Source organism: Lampetra fluviatilis, chromosome 42 (assembly GCF_964198595.1).
Source record: "Lampetra fluviatilis chromosome 42, kcLamFluv1.1, whole genome shotgun sequence".
Classification (NCBI taxonomy): domain Eukaryota; kingdom Metazoa; phylum Chordata; class Hyperoartia; order Petromyzontiformes; family Petromyzontidae; genus Lampetra; species Lampetra fluviatilis.
The window spans coordinates 8024814-8045897 of record NC_136316.1 but is presented as its reverse complement, the minus strand read 5'-3'; the positions used below and the strand labels follow the sequence as shown (position 1 = coordinate 8045897).

Here is a 21084-nt window from a genome sequence, read left to right as displayed (position 1 = left end):
CTTTAGGAGTAACAGTATTTTCACGAATAAATGTTATCTGGCATGAGTAAATATCTTCACGCGGGGCGTTTGGAAAAATCGTGGATGGGAGATAGTGGCGTCTTTATGGAAGTGTCACTGGGCAGGAGGATGTTAACTTTTATATTTTAATGTATCATTTAAACTCTGGCTCCAATACGTTGTGAAGTGGCTTTGTGTATTTGTAGTGAGTCCAATTGAGTCGCAGACGTTGTCCTTTTTAGAGGCAACACATTTATTTGTAACACGTAACACAAAGGGGTTAACTGCCCCTTCACCAGATACAGCCTAGGGTGGTGACCACCCAGCTAGCTGCTCTATACAGAGGCGTTACTGCTACGAAGGGACCTTCACTTCGGCTCTCCGACCACGTGGTTGCTTTTGTTGAACTGTAATTGCAACATTCAGCCTTTGTTCAATTCTCTTTTTGTTAAAGACCATGTTGTCCACTTTAAATCTATTCATGTGCAGGTGCTGCGTGGATTAGTATATCTCAGGATATTCAGAGGTGACTGTGGCTCGGGGAGGCCTTAATCCAGCACTGGATTGACCATGGCTGCTGTTGTTGATAAAATAAAATTTGTCTCATTTCAACCAGCCAGGTGGCTCAGTGGGTACTGACAGCACCTCGCAATCGGAAGGTTGTGGGTTAAAATACTGGTCAGTAGGGTCGATTGAGCCCATAATCACTCCGGGGTTGATCAAATGAGTACCACTTTATTTGGAAGTTAAAAGTGGTTGTCCTCTGTGGCATTTCCACCGCTGGCTCGGGACTGTCAACAGGCGATGAGCACCGCCTCAATTCTCACTTTAGCAAGAAGGCATTTTAAATCAAGATTTAATCTCATGTCAAACCTTACATTCGACGTGGCCATAGCCTTGCCGCCTGCGCTGCTGTTTATTCTTCAAGTCCAATACATTCGGTTGTGAACTTGATCCTTGTCCCAGGCCCTGCGGCAAGTTAGTTTATACCCCGAGCCACCCACGCGGCTGAGGAAACTCAAAACCCGGAGACTTTTTTAGGGAGGGGGGGTGGAATTGAAATAGCAGCTGCTGAGATGGCGTTGCCTTTAAATAGCTGTGGGCGACAGAGAGAAGGCTCGTTGTGTGTTGGGAGGGGTCTGGTGGGAGGGGAGTGGGGGCAGACAGCGTGGTAGGGGGTGGGAGAAGGGCTTGTACGTGGAGTGTGGGTGGGAGAGCGAGCGAGAGACTGAGAGAGAGAGGGAGGAAGAGAGTAAAGTGAGAGCAAGTGGACAGCGAACGGCCGCAGCTATGGATGATCACGTTGCTGAACGTCACAGGGCCAGATACAAGAGATCAGGTGGGAGATGGCACGCGTCTCTTGCGCGGGCAGCACACGAATCTTCTGCTGCTGATTCTGGCTCTAGCGCAAGGGGCCACTTTGATTTACAGGTCTTGTGTGTTTGTATGCACAGGACAGTGTTTGTATTGAGTGAAACCAGATCATAACTTTGAACGCGCCCGGTCTCTGCACACACACGCACACGCCTCGGAGGTTAAGCGGAGTTGAGCCCGCGGTTAGTACTTGAATTGGGAGACTTGAGTGCGAAAATCATGCTTAGGCTGCTGCGTAACTGGCCAGGAGGTGCGAAGTTTCACTGTTACCCTCCTGTTTGCGTGATGGGGTTTGTCCGGATACTCTTGTATTACTTCCTCGTGCCAATCGTTAAGTGGATTGGTCAAGCTTCCCAGTGTTGCAGAACTCTCTTGAAAAGCAGCCATGAGACTCGAGTGAGGCTTTCTTGAGTAAGTAGAGGGCGTCAAACAAATGGCATCACGAACAATAACTGACTGTTCTTCATTGATCCACTGATACAATGATGGCCTCCCCATGCCGTGTCGGCCATGAGGTTGTTTGACCATACTTCACCACGCTGGTCAGGCCGTGTTGGTGAAGGCAGGAAGCAGGACCAGTTGAGATATTATTCGCAGCGGATATTAGCTGTGGAATTAAACTCAAGTAGCTGGGGTCATCATTCATCATTGCGCAGTATGCTAACCACTATACCACCACTCCGCCCTTACATCCAAGTATTGTAGATCAGTAGATCTCAGACTGTAGCCCCTAAACCGCTGATGAGTGGTCCGGACATTCCTCCAGGTGGTTCGCGGGCTGTGATGCAAACCGCAAGTTGATCCGGAAAAAATGACGTTTAACACTTTTGTTTTAGAAATTAACGAATATTTTACTCATGATATTTTTCTTAAAAATGAAGTGAGGTAAACTATACTAATTTAACTACCCTAATCATAAGATCTAAATGCCACCGCAAAAAAACACCTTACAACCGCGTTTAAAAGAAAAGTTTGTACGTTCCAGTAATATGAATAATGTTGTGATAGTGGCATTTACAGAGAAGTGAATGCGTTTTGTCAGCAGGGACGGGAGGCTGGGTGGTTTTCCGTGGGCCAAACAAAGTTTGAGAAACACCGCTCTAAACTCGAGGGTATTCTGAATGTTTCGGGAGCGCTATGGAAACAGGAACTGATCCGGCATAGGACCAGACATTGGGATAACCGATTTAGAAAGCCAGATCAGATTCCTGCCTGATCTGGTCAGATCTCATAAGCTAAGCAAGGTTCAGCCCGGAGAGTGCTTGGATGGGTGACCATAATGCAAAACACAGGTACTGTCGGCTGCTGTGGGGCTACGTTGTCGGTAGAGGGCAGGGCAGCGATATCCATTGTTGTACTGCACGATGCTGCAACATTTTATCCCCCTATTCGAACCAGCAATCACAATGCATGGTAAAGTATAGTCGAATTACCGCCACAACTCGCATAGCTTGACAAAAGGGCTGAGCCATGTACATTATTACTGCAGTATTCACCATTGCTGCAACCATAGCACTGCTATCACAAGCTCAGCACTTTTTGACGATGATATTGATGTTGCTGCTGCTGATGATGTTGGTAACTTTGCTGCTAGCGACTGCTCCTAATGCAGCAGCTGTTGCTGAGTCAATACTCTGGCCGGGACTTGAACTCACAACCCCCACAACTCTTGCAGCACACAGAGCCACCCGACCATCCCAATGACGTTTGGCTTTTGCAGACGACGAGAAATTAACATCGGCGAACGGTGGTGATGCAAAGGGCTTGAATAAAACATGGCCCAGGTGAAAAATGCAGTGTGTGTGCGCGCGCGAGCGGTAATATCGTGTGAAGGTCACATTCGTCACCGGCAGTTTCTTGGCACATGAGATCGGAGATGTTTTCGCCACGACATTTGGGTGCCAGGGAGCAACAGAACCCAGTTGTGGTGGTTGGGGGTGGGGGTCATAGGGGTAAGTGCTGTTAGGGGCCGTCCATTGAGTACGTACGCAAAAATCTGTCAAAACTCGACCCCCCTCCCTGTACGCACGCGTACTTTTTACACCCCCCCCCCCCCCCGAATCCTAGAGAACGGCCGATATTTAATCCACACAGAAACGATCAAGGATTAATACTATTAACGTATTTAAGCAAACAGATAGTCCACCGCCGGACTATCTAACTCATTTGAAGGCCAATGTAGACAAATCATTATTATCGAGGCTTCACCCCCCCTCCTTTTCCTATGCGTACGTCCATTGTCAGTAAACCTCCATACGCAAGCGTACGCGTTTGGGTTAACCCCACTCCCCCCTCCATGCGTACGTACTAAATGGATTGCCCCTTAGCGAGCACCTATTATGGTTGCATCGTCACACAGGGGGCTCGGTGCGACTAACACCATGGCCAGGATGCCTTTGCACCCCGAGTACTGATCACACAATAAACCAGGTATTCATTTAAGACTGAGCGAACCTAGAGGAGGCCCAGAGCCGATTCAGACAACACATGCCATTCCATGTTATTTGTGGCCAGAAATTGAATCTGGGTTACCAAGTGGGAGAGCGGTGGCGCACGGGTTAGCGCACTCCACCATCGACCCGTCGACTTAAATTCCCAGCCACCGAATCATCAGTGGCGAACTTGTTTCAATACTTTCGTTGTGGTGGGACACTTTGTTAAAAATGAGAGCAACGCCAAGGAATGCTGTTGTTTGTAGTGTGTAAACATAGCGTGCACTCATGTTGTTGTAATAGCAGCGGCAGTGGTTTTGTCTCTGTGTATTGTTGTGTAAGCCAAATTATTTTTTTTATCTTGATTTAGATTCAGGGTACAGTCTTCATTTTGCCAGATGGGCGGCACTGTTGATGAGGTGATTGAATCACAATTGGAAGGTTGTTAAGAGTTCAAACCCTGGTCAGGGTTAAACTCAGCCGATCATCGGGGGGGGGGGGTCTACAATGTGGCTGTCTTGCGGATGGATGGACTGGCCACCATCATACGAATGTGGAATTTCCACAAACGGATTCAGGACCGACAATAGTTACGAGTACCACCCAGGGTCGCCACGGTGGCGAGATGTTGTTTTTCTCGCCCTGGTATACAGGAGGTCGTGGGTTCGATCCTGATCCAGACCCTGACGCCAGCTGTATATTTGGAGTTTGCGTGTCTCTCTCCACGTGGTCACGTGAATTTTTCTCCGGGTCTTCTGGTTTTTCCCTCCACATTTATAATCAACACGCGTCCATATGATTTGGCTGCTATACATTTCCACATGATATCAGCCAATTCGTTGAGCTATCATTTGTGGCAAGGTCACTTCGAAAAAATCTAAGTGGGCTCTACCTGGTAAAATAACAAATAGTAAAAATTGTAAATGATCTTTACAAAGTAGATTCCAGTACTTGCGGTGGTCGGAAAGCCAAGGCATTGCAATAAAGTATGCAACATCGTATATTCTTGAATTATGATGGAGCGGTGGTGCAGTGGTTGGCACACTGCACTATAAACCCAGCCACCTGAGTTGTTGGGTTCCTGGCCACGGCTAACATCAATGAGGCAGTGATACCCGTGTATGAGCTGATAACACTGTGTAACAAAAACATGTTTTTTGTTCCTGGGTAGTAAGTGTTATTTTCTAATTGCTTATGCCTCGAAAGTAAAGAAAATGGCTATTATTCTCCACAAACTTTGCTTTTGTGACCAGGACAGTGATATTTTTAAATTTACCTATGTTCAATGAGAAAACGTGTGCATTTGTGTCATTCCTTCACATAAAGTCCCGGTCACAAAAGCAAAGTTTGTGGGGAATAATAGCCATCTTTCATTCTTTTGAGGGCAAAGCAATTAGAAAATGACACTTACTACCCAGGAACAAAAATCGTGTTACGTCGTGTAATTATACACTCCAGTGTACAGTATACAATGCCGATAGTTGCCACGGAAACCCGTCACCCCCCTCTGCTCACGGGATGTGCAGGGCTCGCATGGAACCCGCGACGTTGCGTGTTTACTGAGCTGTTCCGTCGTTTCTCGTTAAGTGTTCCGTCTCCGCAGGAACTTGTCCGCGATTTCAAGCACAGCAAGTGGTGCTTGTACGACAGGATCTTTTTTTATCCGAACCAGTCCCGGGAACCTGATCCCTTAACCGATCCGCACTGACCAGCGTGGTGAAGTATGGTGAAATAAAGCCCACACGGCCGACACGGCGTGGTGGAGAAACCATCTGGCAGTGGATCGAGAAAGGCCTGCAAATAATTATAATCTGCATTATAATAAAAGCATCAACATGACCACAAATGCCGTCCAAGGCAACCACTTAATCAGTACAGTACACAATCTAAACATGTCATTGTGAAAGGGGCACCAACACGGATCTTTGCGGTTTCTGTGAAAGAGCTTTATAGCTCATCGGATTCCTCCAGGATTAACATTCTCATTCTGAGAAAGGCCTCTTCTCCCGAATCTCCTCCTTTGTCTCCCCATCCCTCGCTATAAACATCTCGCCTCTTCCCCGCCACTGGGGTCGCCTCCCCGACCCCCGATCCACTTCTATTGCCGGGACCCCCTCGCTCCTTATCCCTGCGAGCGTGACCCCTCGTCCTCCACGTGACCCCTCGCCCTCTACGTGACTCCTCGTCATCCACGTGACCCCTCGCCCTCTACGTGACCCCTCGTCCTCCACGTGACCTCTCGTCCTCCACGTGACCCCTCGCCCTCCACGTGACCCCTCGCCCTCCACGTGACCCCTCATCCTCCACGCGACCCCTCGCCCTCCACGTGACCCCTCGTCCTCCACGTGACCCCTCGTCCTCCACGTGACCCCTCGTCCGTCCTCTACGTGACCCCTACACCGCTCAGCCCCAACATGCTCCCCACCAACGCCAGTTTCATAATAAAGTTAGATGCACAACAAGCTGTTGACTTGCTTAACAAACTTTATAATGTACGTATAATTATATTCTCGGTTCTTTCGGTAAAGTCACGTAGAAGGGAAATAATACAATAATACAAATATAAAACAATAAAAGTACGTATCATTGTTAAGAATGTTTCTTTTTGGCTTGTTTTTGTTTCTGGTTGCCGCGCCACTGCCGGCCTCCCACTGTACGCGGCAGCTCTGGTTTCACCAGAGCCCGAGTTGGGAACCACTCCTCTCTCTTTTACGATCAGAGGAAACAAGAAGATGCTCGGTGTAGTCGGCACTTTGCTTCGTTCATCATTTCGTTTTTTTATGCTTTGCTTCATGTAACCCCCCCCCCCTATTTTTTTATTAAATATTTCACAGTGTCTCCTCTCTCAGTGTCTCTCGACTTCACTCCTTCATCTCCTCTCTCTCAGTGTATCCTCTTTCAGTGTATCTCCCCGTGTGTCTCTCCCCTTCACTTCTCCATCTCCTTTCAGTGTCTCTCCTCGTGTGTCTCTCTCAGTGTCTCTCCCCTTCACTCCATCTCCTCTCTCTCAGTGTCTCTCCCCGTGTGTCTCTCTCAGTGTCTCTCCCCTTCACTCCATCTCCTTTCTCTCAATATCTCTCCCCGTGTGTCTCTCTCAGTGTCTCTCCCCTTCACTCCATCTCCCCTCTCTCAGTGTTTCTCCCGTGTGTCTCTCTCAGTGTCTCTCCCCTTCACTCCATCTCCTTTCTCTCAATATCTCTCCCCGTGTGTCTCTCTCAGTGTCTCTCCCCCTAACTTATCCATCTCCCCTCTCTCCCCCAGATCATTTTTACACGACGTCCATTCCTAAACCCCTCCTGGGGTTGCCACCTCAGAGGTATAAAAACTAAATCCGGGACATCATGTGGCAATAGGGCCACCACTTGTTCCGCTCTAGACCAAAACCCAGACATTTCTCAGCATTGGGTGTACTATCAAAACTGTGCACAATACTGTCACAAAGTGCAATTCGACAACGCCGGTATCAGACCTCGGTACAAATCAATAATTGCCACCGAACACAGACGCCAAGTCCTGAACTGTCCGGGTCGAACCCAGCAGGGTTGCCACCTATCCGGGTTTGACTTGGACAGAAGAGTGGAGAGAGTATCTTAAAATACCAAAAGAGGTGAGAGCTGCATGTAAAATGCATTGCCTTGAGTGGCGCATTCATGTCATTATTATGATGTCCTAGGAATGTAATGTAACATTACAGGGAAGACGTAGAGGTTCCCCAGGAAAGCAGCCTAACAAGATAACGACCCTGGGAAACCCTGAACAGGTGGCAAGCGTACCCACCACTTACGATCGTCGGTTGTAAGCGGTGTTCATTAGTGGTGTTGATTAAGTGGTGTTAATTGAGACTAGGTGGTGCTAATAAGGATAGACTGAGCTGTCAGTCACATATATCAAAAACCACCATAGATTAGTCTGTTAATGATAAGTGATTAAAGATCCTATCAGATACTGTAACACTTTGTAAAACTCTTATCGCATAGAGGTCAGTGGGTGGCGGTTCAGTGGTTTGTGCACTGGGCTGCCAAGCCAACCTCCCGGTTAGTCTGGCTAACATCAGTGGGGAGTGATATCTGAACCGGCCTTGGCATCCCCCCCTCTTCCTCCCTTCATCGAGCAGTGCTGTGAAATGTTTCGTAATGTCTAAGGACATCGCCGAACATTGGTCTGTATTCTAAACACCCAATAGGACACTAGTGTATTTTATTGACTCAAATTCCCATAAAAGGCCAGTCTTTCCATATGTTATCTAATGATCCATTCAGCGAGTCGGCAAATCAATTGTCAAAGACCCCATCATATACCAGTGTTAATCTGTTGCCTAAAGATCCCATCAGAGACTGCTCTGTCTGTTGAGAGGCCTCATCAGAGACTGGTCTCCCTGTCAATTACCTATAAACCCCTATCAAAACGTGGTCTGTCAGTTGTCCAAAGAAGCAGAGAGGGAACACAAGGGTTGAACCCAAGACTAAGTTGATACTGACTGTTTCCTGAGATAGACATTAGAATCAGAATATTTATACATACTTGAGGAATCCGATGAGCTATAAAACGTTACAACAACAATCAATACACGAACACTATATGAGTGCATAGTATTGGAAAGGGAAGAAAATCACTTTTGAATATATACGAATAAAACTAAACAATGTTTTATCTTACCAAGTAAAGACCACTGAGCTAATAGCTTATTTTTCAGAAGCGACTTGGCCACAAATGATAGCTCAACGAAGTGGCTTATCACGTGGACATTTATAGCAGCAAAATTATCTAAACGCACGTTTCTAAACGACATAAGCCCCTGCCGAGTCACCCAGATCTGTCTGAATTAGTTTGCGCTAATTGACCATCACCCATTCACAATTTGATATAATCGTTTACTATGGATTTAAGTGTTTTGCTTGATTCTGGTAATTCAGTTTTTTTATTTATTAACTGCTATATGTAACACAAATCTAGGAATGAATATGATTATCTAAAAATATTTATATCGCAGTATGAATCGCAATTGCATGATGCACAGTGATTTAATGTTATGGAAAGTACTGCGACTGTTGTAGGCAGGATCGATATCTGCGTTACTATATGGATCAGAGAGGTCAACTTACACGAAGCATATAATCGTTATCGGCCATGCTCAATCCACCGTTGGATGAAGGCCTCCCCAAACCACAAGCACCTGCACATCAACCGAGTTCATCACTCCCTAGCGAACACGTTCCAGTCCTTCCCTTCAATCCACAATCGATGACTTCGTATTTATGTGAATTTCTTTAATGTCCTCTTCGGAGGTGGAGCAGTGGTTTCCGCCCTGCACTATGAACCCAGCGAACCTAAGTTGGATTCTCAGCCATGGCTAACATCTGTGGAGAGTGATATTTGAGCCAGTGCTGGGCACTCTCCCGCCCATCCCTCACCAACCTGCATTGACAATCGTGAAGATTGTCAACTGCCATAACCGACACAACATTACAAGGCCTTCATCCAGCAGTGGATTGACAAAAGTCTATGAATAAAATGCTATTGACATTAAGCTAATAGAACGCAAGACAATAATTAATCGATTTTTTAAACGAATCGTGAGTCTAAACCATGACCTTTCATCGAGTCACAGTGAAGAAGGGATACATCATTACATGGTTTAGCTTCTGTTCTTTGCGAATAGGCCCTGGTAATTTCAAGGCAGGATAAAGTAAACAAATTGGAAGTTCAGTAGGGAATGCTGCAAGAGAGCGTCGTAGATTAAGGCAGACACATGGGATGCATAGGTGGAGCAAGTGTGCATGATATGGAGGGCACGTCACAAAGACAGACCTTGGAGTGGTACACAGAGGTTGGCAACCGAAGGTAGGATCCAAAACTAGGTTGTGGTGGTGATACTCAAAGAGTGGTCCTACAAGTCGACTGTGTGACAAGGGGAAGACCTCTAGCCAAATCCAGAGACACTGTAATAGCAGTCCATATCAAAAGGCTTTGTAACAGGGATCAGCAACCTGCCGCTCTGGAGCCGTGTACGGCTCTTTAAGGACTGCTTCGTGACGTTACTTATTAAGGACCACCATCTCGTATTCAAATTGCATTGCAGCTCTTGTAATATTGAGGTTTTTTTTTTTACAGAATAAAAAAAATGGCTCTTGTCTTTTTGGTTGCCTACCCCCGTTCTAGTGGAAGGAAGCGATTGGGGGTGGGTACTGAATTGGAGACGATGATGACCCCTTGACCGTGATCGTGAATACTTTATTTTCAGGTGGATTCCGACGCATGTGTTTGGCTAATTCATTGTTGGATTTAGTTTGTTATTGCGTGCGGGAAAAATCTGAGACGACTGGAGAACACTCGCACTTTTGGGAGAATAACACTAAAAAAACCATGCCGATAGGGTTTTTAGCAGCATACTTAATGTAGCTCCTCCTCCAGGCAACTTGCTGTCTTGAAGGTCGGCGTTTCATAAGTGTTTTTGAGCCACAGACTCCCCAACTCCCCCGCTCCGTGGATTACTAACAGACATCCTGCATTGCAATCATGGCCGATCCAAACACAATACGTAATAAATATCCACATGGGTGTTTGTAATGCGTGTATAGTAATGTATGCTGCCTTCAAACTTTTACAACTTTTATTACGAACATGTGTTGTTTATTTATCTGTGCGAGTAGTGGCAGCAGCGGTGGTGAGATTGATTCAGAGGATTCATGATTCATGAATTCATGCTATGAAAGTAATATGTGCCACAAAGAGATGTATTTCATCATATTATGAAGAAATGTCAGTCAGCAGAGTAGGGGCGCAGCTACTGCGTGTGGCTAAGAGAGACACTCACTACATGTCTAGATGTAGCTAAGAGACACTCACTACATGTCTAGATGTAGCTAAGAGACACTCACTACATATCTAGATGTAGCTAAGAGACACTCACTACATGTCTAGATGTAGCTAAGAGACACCCACTACATGTCTAGATGTGACTAAGAGACACTCACTACATGTCTAGATGTAGCTAAGAGACACCCACTACATGTCTAGATGTAGCTAAGAGACACCCACTACATGTCTAAATGTGGCTAAGAGACACTCACTACATGTCTAGATGTAGCTAAGAGACACTCACTACATGTCTAGATGTGGCTAAGAGACACTAACAACATGTCTAGATGTGGCTAAGAGACACCCACTACATGTCTAGATGTAGCTAAGAGACACCCACTACATGTCTAGATGTAGCTAAGAGACACCCACTACATGTCTAGATGTGACTAAGAGACACTCACTACATGTCTAGATGTAGCTAAGAGACACCCACTACATGTCTAGATGTAGCTAAGAGACACCCACTACATGTCTAAATGTGGCTAAGAGACACTCACTACATGTCTAGATGTAGCTAAGAGACACTCACTACATGTCTAGATGTAGCTAAGAGACACCCACTCCATGTCTAGATGTGGCTAAGAGGCACTCACTACATGTCTAGATGTAGCTAAGAGACACTAACTACATGTCTAGATGTAGCTAAGAGACACACACATGTCTAGATGTAGCTAAGAGACACTCACTACATGTCTAGATGTGGCTAAGAGGCACTCACTACATGTCTAGATGTAGCTAAGAGACACACACATGTCTAGATGTAGCTAAGAGACACTCACTAAATATCTAGATGTAGCTAAGAGACACACATAACATTGTTTAACTCCTGACCGTCGAATAATTAATAATGCAGTCTAATCGTAGCACTTTCAAGCCAGATAGAGTCACAAATTGTTTATCATTATTCATCAATAACAGGGAGATTGATGAGCCCCAGAGATTGAGAGATGAATAGAGACTGCTCTATACACTACACTATGGAGCCCTGAGAGAAATCACATTTTAAGAATGCATCCAGAATGTTTTAAATATTTTATCCCTAGAAACCTAGCTAAAATACAATTTCTTATCAGGGTCCCAATGGCGTAAGACGCAGCGTCCATTATTCACCCAATCTCCCTGATCTCTCTTTCTGCTACGAAGAAGCGCCATTACCCAAAACGTCGCTTGTATATTATTTGCGTTATAACGTGGAATAAATCATCGCACTGTGACAAGATCCCCAAGGCTTTCAGCCAGCATTGGATAGATCGTGACTGACGATGATGATTATGATTGTTATGGTGAAGACCAGCGAGTTTAATGGAATGTGTAGATCTTTAATTGATTTCTGAAGTTAATTGTGGGTGGCGGTGGGAGAGTGGTGGCACAACAATGAGCGCATTGCGATAACACATTCCTGCGGAGGGAGCTGGTAGCAACGTTGGGTTGCTCGGTCAATGGCCAGGGTCAACGGCGGCGTGGTGTATTCTGCAAATATGGCCGACTGTGAGGGCGGGCACAAGCTGGCATGAGTAGGTTAAAGGTTGAGTTTTATAAGGGCACCACGAGGTGACCAGCCCCTCCCCACCCAGCCCCACCCCTCCCACCCCCCACCCAGCCCCACCCTCCCCACCCAGCCCCTCCCCCCCCCTCCCCACCCAGCCCCTCCCCACCCTCCCCTCTCCACCCAGCCCCACCCCTCCCATTTTTGGATGCACGACGGATGGATGGACACAATAATCCCCTGTGGGCTGGTGGTACCAGGTGGTTCCTACCAGTATTAACTCGATAACCTGAGTTTAAATCCAGGTTTTGGCTAAAATTTGGGGGGGGGGGGGGGGTGATAACTGCGCCGATCCTGGTCTTCCTCTCCTCTTCAACAACTCACACTGGCTATTATGGTGAAGTATGTTCAAACACCATGACCATGACCAATACAGCATGTGGTGAATTGACAAAGGGCTTTACTTTGTATGTAAGAATACAGTTTATTACATTTGCATAACCTGGTTTTCATCATGGGTGGCTCAACTCAGGATCTCAACAAGCATTGGCGCCGTGCTCTGACATGGCGATTATGAACTCTATGAGCCCCCCTTGTAGGCTGTATTTTGCTGCTAACTCTGGCACGATGTTTGGGGTGCGCAACTTTGACGGCGATTAGACAAGACGGGGTTAATGAAGTTAGTTGATCGTGCATCCGCAGAGACGGAGAGATTTACGCAACTCCTGGTGCAGGCCAACTGTCCTTCCATCACTCATTCTTCATTTATCCTTTCACGCATAATTCTCTCTGACAGCCAAAAACGTTGCCCATTATTCTCGGTGCAACGCAACACGATTGTATCTTTAATTAAAACAGTTTCACGAGTCCAAATTCATAAACCTTCAAATTGTACATTTTACAAAAAATATTCAGGAGAGGACAAGGATACGTCCGCCACACCCATGACATGGCCACCATTATTACTATTATTTCTATTTTATCAGATAAGGCCCACCCACCTGTATAGCTCTTTTTCAGAAGCGACTTTGCCACAAATTATAGTTAAATGAAGTGGCTTATGTGGCAATTTCTAGCAACCAAATACGCTAATTCCATGTTTCTAAATTTGAAGGGAAAAACTGGAGGACCCGGAGAAAAATCTATGCAATTACGGGGAGAACATGGAAACTCCAACTATACAGTCGTCAGGGTTGGGGTCGACCACGACCTCCTATATAACAGGCGAGGTAGTTAACATATCGCCACCATGGCGCTCTGCCTGCTGTAATCCAATCAAGATACATTTACTAACAACACAGGCCTGTGGATTTCATTAAACTTCCTGCACGTCATCACATCATCACCAGCATCATCATCCCGTGCAATGATCCGTCCACTTCTGGATGAACGCCTCCCCAAGCACCCTACACTACTCATGCTCACATATCAGCCAACCACCTGCCAGCTGGTACCTGCACACATGCGGATTTCTGTCGTGGCACTCACTCGTCTGCTTGTTCAGAATGGAATGCGTTCGAGTTTGTACGCACACTGAGGAAATGGAGCGATGAACTCGCTTCATGTGCAGGTGCCAGGTGGATTATCTTACCTCTCTTATCTCCTATTTCCCCTCTATGAATCATGGGTTTGATCTCCCACAAAGCTCATGGCCCACCCTAAACCGCATCCGCAAACCATGGCAGATGCGGATACGTGATGCACAAATGTAAAATAAATAAATAAAACTATCCAGGGTGCGACTGTGGTCAATCAGAACAGACCGTACAACGTTTGACGATGCGATGCACAATCCACAAATATCAAGGAGACATCACAGCGATACACTCCGCTGTTTCTGATTCAGTTATCTGGCTCGAACACCCAAATGTGAAATTGCAGCTGTTGCTCTGCATCTACATCAGCCATACGACAAGAAGATGTCCCCTCTCATCCTCTTCGTTCTCAATCTTCTCTCTGTCCCTCCTCCCTGTGCCCAATCCCGTTCTTGGTCCTTCTCCCTTCTTGCACCCCTCCACTACAATCAACTTCCCCTGTACATCAAGCAGTCCTCCTCCTTAACTTAATTATATACCTGTCTTAAAGCCTCACCTCTGGCCTATTGCCCATTCTCTTCCTCTTTCCTCCCCTCGCCTCTCCACTCCTTCCCATCCCTCCCCTACCCTTTCATGACCCCTAAGTACCCCTCTATAGCGGTCACTCATTCCTCAATCCTTGCACGCCCCTGTCATCTAAAGCCTTCCATTCTGTCACACTTTTGTAATTTATGTCAAGCGCTTTGAGTGAAGGTGCTTTATGAATATAAATAAGATAAGAAATAAGATGATTAATGTAATAATATCGAAGGAACATGAGAGGTGGTGGTAAATTCAACAGTAGATTAAGCATGGCTGATGATAACCATGATTTATTAGCAAAGATGAAAACATACAAAGAGGATTAGCGCAAAACACCCTGTCAGAGTCTAAACGTTGAAATTAAGCAGTGGGGGTGCTAAAGTGTTACATTTAAATGAGAGGTTAATGTTGGCTAAAGGTGAGAGAACCTCTTAGGAACATATAATCAATCTTATGCCAGATGATGGAGTCTGCAGGCTCCAGGCCCTGCTGTTGTAAAGGTATGAATTACCATATTTCCCCCATTGTGAGACGCACCTTTCACTCTATGTTTTAAGCAGGAACCTCCTGAAAACAAGTCATGAGGCTCGGTGAGCCTTTTGTGGGTGAATGTATGCATATAGTGTGCTGGAGATCGTCTGAGATACGCCTGATCTCGTCACATCTCAGAAGCTAAGCTGGAGCCTGGATAGCTTAAGGAAGACCACACGGTCGTTATGGGCTGCTGTGAGGGGCTACAAGGTGGGCAGTGCAGTAACAAGCCATTGTTTTACCAACTAAACGAAACTTTTTATTTTAGCAGGTAAGGCTCACTGAGCTATACAGCTCTTTTTCAGAAGCAATCTGGCAACCAATGAAAGCTCAACAAAGTGGATTATACACTGGTCAACACACTTTTTCTGGCATAAGTTATTCCAACGGTTTTAAGGTAATTTTGGGGTGCTGATTCCAAATCTGGCATCAGTTTTTGTCTATCACATCAGGTTTTTGAGATATCAAATATTGCATTTTCAATAAAAAGAGCAAATTTATGCTCATATACGAATAGCTAAACAGACATCCATACAAGAATAAGATAAGGTACAATATACAATAATAATGAAACAAACATTTAATGAGCCGTAGTACAAAGTTGTGAGAGTGACTGCATATCAATGTGAGTGAATGCATATTACCATGTAAGAATTGAATTGTGAAGATAACAAAAATATGTACATTAAGGTCATTCACTATAGTGATGTTGCATCTGCATAAACGACCTCTTCTTTGACGATCTCCGATTTACATCTTGTCGAATGTCTCTCATCAAGGACCAGCAGTAATCTGCCATCATGTTTGAGTCCCATCGGCCTTGGTAACGTTCTTCCATAACTTTAATGTCTTGATGAAAGCGTTCACCTTGCTCTTCGCTCACGTGACCCATGTTCTCTGGAATCTGGGCCAAATGACTATGTAAGTAGTGAACCTTGATGCTCATTCTACATCCAAGTGCTTGGCAACTCAAGAGCAGCTCCTCTACAATCTCTCGATAGTTGTCCGCTTTCCTGTTACCAAGGAAATTCCGCACCACATCAAAGAATGCATTCCAAGTTCTAGCCTCTGCCGCAGTCATTGTTGTAACAAAGTGTGGATCCCTGATGAGTGTTCTTATTTGAGGGCCATCAAATATTCCTGCCTTTTTCTTCTTGGCACTGAGACTTGAAAAGGTTAAACATATATAGCTGAAGCAGTCTCCAGTGTGATCAAGAGCTTTGACGAATTGCTTCATTAACCCAAGTTTTATATGCAGTGGGGGAAATACAATTGTATTCCTATCAACCAGAGGCTCATTCTTGATGTTCTTGTCACCAGGCATCAAACTGAGGCTTGGTGGCCAGTTCTTTTTAACCCAGTATTCTAATGTAGCCCTACTGTCCCAGTAGCACAGGAAACAAGGGTATCTGGTGTGACCTCCTTCCTGACCCAGCAGAAAATTAACCATTTTCAAATCAACACAAATTAGCCATCCATGAACATGGTATTCCAATCTATCCAGAACAATATTGATGTTGGCATACTCTTCATTCATTTTTACAGAGTGTCCTATTGGGATTGCACCATATATATTTCTGTTGTGAAGTAACACACATTTCAAACTCCTTTTACTACTGTCAATAAAAAGTCTCCATTCACTTGAATCATATGCGGGCAGTCCCATATTGAGAAGAAGCCCTTCAACATCATTACAATAAACAAGTTGACCATCTGAATGGAAGTACTTTCGCAGTGCTGCTTCTCTGTTAGGATAAAAGGAGACACTAGTGCCAGGTCTGAGTAGTCCTTTCTCTTGCAGCCTGGAAGCCAACAATTCAGCAGACTGCTTTGGCAAATACAAATCTCTTCCAAGATCATTCAATTCAGGCTGACTAAACAGAGACATTTTATCACAATCTGCATCAGATGGCATATATTCGATCTGAGCATAATTATCATCATCTGTAGAAGCAGGTAAACTGAGGGATTCAACATCGATCTCTGGTAGCTCAGTAAATACAGGCACAGGTATTTCCTCACAGTCCTCAACTGGTCGTCTGGCAGATGGGATATCTGGGTATTGTAAGTGTTGTTTGTTTTTATTATTGAAACCTTTTACATTGACAAGGCAGAAGTAGCAGTTATCCAAATGGTTTGTAGGTTCTCTCCAAACCATTGGCACACCAAACTTCAGCTTATCATTATTTCTTTTAGACCATGATCGCAAAGTTTCAACACAGGTTTTACACACTTTGTGAGGAGCCCAATTTTTGTCTTGGTCTCCAAGTCGTACTTTAAAGTAGGCAAGATAAACCTTCTTGACAAAGGTATTGGTGTTGTGCCTTTGATCCTGAAAAGTGAAGCTGCCACAGATGTAGCAGAAGATATCTGGGTCATTACTGCATTTCCTTATTTCGGATGTTGTAGCCATTGTTAGATCACACCCTGCAGAAGAAAAATATTAAATAAATGTGGATATCTACATAAAATGATATTATAAACACACTATCCTAAAAATACAGCACCATATTTTAACACTGAAGCAGTCACTGACTCGCAACAACTTACAATCATAAGTGACAGAGTTAATTTCGGGTAAAATCATTGAAAATGGGGTATGCCGATAGCATAAAAATTAGATGTGATAGAGCAAATCTGAGATCAAATTTGGAATCAGCACACTGAAATTAGTCTATAACAGCTGAAAAAGTCCAGGCCACGAATTGTTTTCTTTTTTTGTTGATCAGTGTTATCATTTGGAAATTTATAGCAGCCAAATACTCTCAAAGCATATTTTTTAAACGTGGAGGGAAAGACCCACACGACCATGGGGAGAGAGACATGCAAACTCCAAATATACAGGCATGGTCAGGGTCTGGATCGACCTCCTTTATACCATGCGAGGTAGTTAACATTTCCCCGCTGTATTACACCCACTGCACTATACTCGTCACTGGAACGAGCCCACACTGAAGTATGGTCAACCCCGTGATGGAACACAGTGTGGGATTCGCTCTGGCAGAAATGGATTGGCAAAAAAGCTGTAAATGTTCAAGCTGAATAGAAATGTATTACAATGAATGCATTACTTTATCCTTGACGCCTGCCATGGGAATGTGGAATTTTCTTCACTAGTCAACGTAGTTCCTAAAGAAGCTCCCACGCACGTGGAGACAAAACGCCGGACATTGGGGGTACGACCGGAAAGCACATGGGAGAGCTGGAGAGGAAATGCGCGAAATCCTACGTGGCATGGAGAGAAATCTTCATTGCATGACAGTCAACCCGATATTTTTAATTCTTAGCCCTGTAATACATCCAAATTAAGTGCAAAATCAATTTGAATGATTATATTTTTAGGTGTAGTCATTGGTGGCCAGAGATCACTACACTTGGAGCTACAAACTTTTTTAAGCCATTATTTTTTATTACGAGTGATTGAATTGAATTCGCTTTCAATTAAGCATAGAGCATTATTTTTCTCTTCCGATAATATATCAGCGCGGAAGCCCTAAATCCTCGTCTTATAGAAGGACCTGCTTTCGTGTATCGATCTGCCTCCCCCCCATATCACAAGGCTGTATGCCCTCTAGAGATGACCACTGTAAACCACCGAAGGAGCTCTGGAGAATGCTCAATGAATTTCTGCCAGGGTGGTGTGGCTAGGGGAGTGTTTGTGTCTTGCTTGCTAGGGGAAGCGGTAGTGTAGCGGTTAGCGTGCCACGCTGTGAACCCGGCGACCCGAGTTCGATTGCCGCTCACGGCCAACACACCAGTGACAATTATCTGAGCCGGTCCTGGGCCTCCCCTAGGTCGACTCAGCATCAAATGAGTAGCTGGTGCGATATGTAAAACATCGGCACTTAGGGAGACAAAGGCGGTCGGGCGTGGTGCTGGCCACCCGCCCCCCTTATGGTGTGCTGTCCTGGCCTTTATAGGTGATACTTGCCAACAGCACTTGCTCTAATAGTCTGTTAAGGCTTTAGGGGGGATCTTTGTATTTTCTTGTATTGCTTGATGAGTAGTCCACCCACATGTGAATGCCACGTACTTAATGAAGAAGTGTGAACCAGCGTGTATATGTAGGTGTGTTATCTTGCACCTTCCTGAATGCCCAGCCCTTTAAAACACGAGATCGCATCATGGGCGTTGATTTAACGTGGCCGTTTCTGACCTCAACGCGATAGTTTTCAATGATTTGGTAAATACATTATTCAACAAAAGTTTTTCATCGACGGTTTTAGTCGAGCAATTGAGACGTAACCGAACGCACGGTCTAATTTTCAAATGAGACCTGGGCTAAATAAGTATCGTACACTAACATATCTTACAGGTATCACGGATTGTATTTATTTCATTATTACGCCTATTTGGCCAGAACAGGCATAATAATGCCCACTGAGTCTCAGGACTCCTTTTCAGGAGGATCCTGCCAGGTTTTTCACAGTTGCGGGTGATGTTGCTGATGCTGTGTAAACCCAATTTAAGTAATTTTCAGATCATTTTTCTTTTGGGATGTTTTGGCCAATACCAGTTACGATGTTTGGGTTTTCTTAGCTTTTCGATAAAACTGGAGATCTCAGAGGAATCCAATTCAAAACAGGGGAAGAACATTCTAACGACATATAGAATGGTGCTCAAGTCTAGAATCGAACCCAGATGCTTCTTGTTTTAAGGTACAAGTGTTACCACTGCTGCCACCAATTTCACCTATTAAACCAAACATGTTTTTTATATTACCAGGTAAGTCTATATAGCATTATTTCCAAAGTGACCTGGCCACAAATGATAGCCCAATGAAGTGGCTCATCATGGAGAAATTCATAGCAGCCAAATACTCTAACCGCATGTTCTCAAATGTAGAGGAAAAAACTGGAGGACCCAGAGAAAAATGTACGTGACCACTGGGAGAAACGTGCAAACTCCTAAAATACACGCATTAGGGTTGGGATAGAACCCACGGCCTCCTGTATACGAGGTAAGGTAGTTAACATCTCGCCACCACAGGACTCCAATTGAATAGAGAGGCCATAGAGACAGTGAATGATGAATTTAAGCCAAGACTGGGAATCAAACTCAGGTGCCTGGCTTCATAGCATAGGGAGTCTATGGTTCTGAAAAGAATAATGGCAGCTCTTTTCTCAGTCCACTACTGCTTCAAGGCCTCCCCACGCTGTGTTGTTCACGGGAGCTTTTTGACCATAGTTCACTACGTTTGCTCGGCACGGGTTGGGTGAAGGGGAATCGGCATATAGGAGCGGTTCAGGTATCAATCGGCACTGGTTGCTGGAAATCAAACTCAGATTGTTCTGGGTTCACAGTGGAGTGCGCTAATCGCTCTGCCACCACTCTGTCCCTATTATTAGGGACGCCATGGTGGCGAGATGTAACCTCCCTCTCCTGGTATGTATGAGGTCGTAGATTTAATTCATAAGCTGACGCCTGCATATATGGAGTTCACATGTTTTCCCCGTGGTCGTGTGGATATTTCTCCTCCAGTTTTTCCTCCACATTCAGAATTATGCGTTGAGAGCATTTGGCTGCTATAAATTTCAACATTATAAGCCACTTTGTTGAGCTATAATTTGTGGGGAGGTTGCTTCTAAAATAGAGCTATATAGCTCAATGGGCCATACCTGGTAAAATTACATTATGCTGCACTGTGTCTATAAACTCACACGTCTAAAGTTAGATTTCACAAAATAATGTGATATGTATACCTAGTGGACCATACTCTGTGTGTGTATGTCTCTATATCCATCTCGCTATATAACAGAGAAGGAAATTAATCTGCATTTTTTGTGGTTTCACATCTGGGGTGCTCAACAAAATGTGCAGTAACAGTGAAGTCACTGACATGTTTGCCTTTAACCTCAGCAATATTTTTTGTTTGCTGTTTTTTACAAATCTCAAATGACCCTCAACATTACCCGTCTGCACGCCGATCATTGCCTTGCGGCAGTTTGGTGCAGAATACATTCACGAGCTCGTAAAATGTGCACATGGCTCAATTTACACGTGCCCGTGTGTGTGTATGCTGCTTATTCGGTAGTGTAGTGGTTAGCGCGTTGCGGTACGAACCCCCGACCCGATTTCGATTCCCGCTCACGGTCAAGACCAGTGATGATTATCTGAACCAGTCCTGGGCCTCCCCTAGGTCGACTCAACCTCAAATTAGTACCTGGTGTGGTTTGTAAGCATCGGCACTTAGGGACAAAAAAATGCGGTCGAGCGTGGTGCTGGCCACCCACCCCCTTGTATGCCATGCCGGCCTTAAGCACTTGCTCCTACAGTCTGTTAA

At 45.0% G+C, this 21084-nt stretch overlaps 1 protein-coding gene across 4 annotated transcripts in view; it reads left to right on the top strand.

The window, feature by feature from the left end:
• The first annotated feature begins 1164 nt into the window (after window positions 1-1164).
• Window positions 1165-21084, top strand: part of LOC144946688 (phosphorylase b kinase regulatory subunit beta-like) — a 146675-nt gene continuing 126755 nt past the window's right edge. For 3 of the 4 annotated variants that reach the window (XM_078875776.1, XM_078875775.1, XM_078875774.1), the window contains exon 1: window positions 1166-1339. In XM_078875776.1, coding sequence (XP_078731902.1) covers window positions 1291-1339 — 49 coding nt within the window. In that variant the 5' untranslated portion in view covers window positions 1166-1290. Of the gene's footprint in view, window positions 1340-21084 lie in introns of all 4 variants that reach the window. The other variant, XM_078875773.1, reaches the window with a different exon arrangement.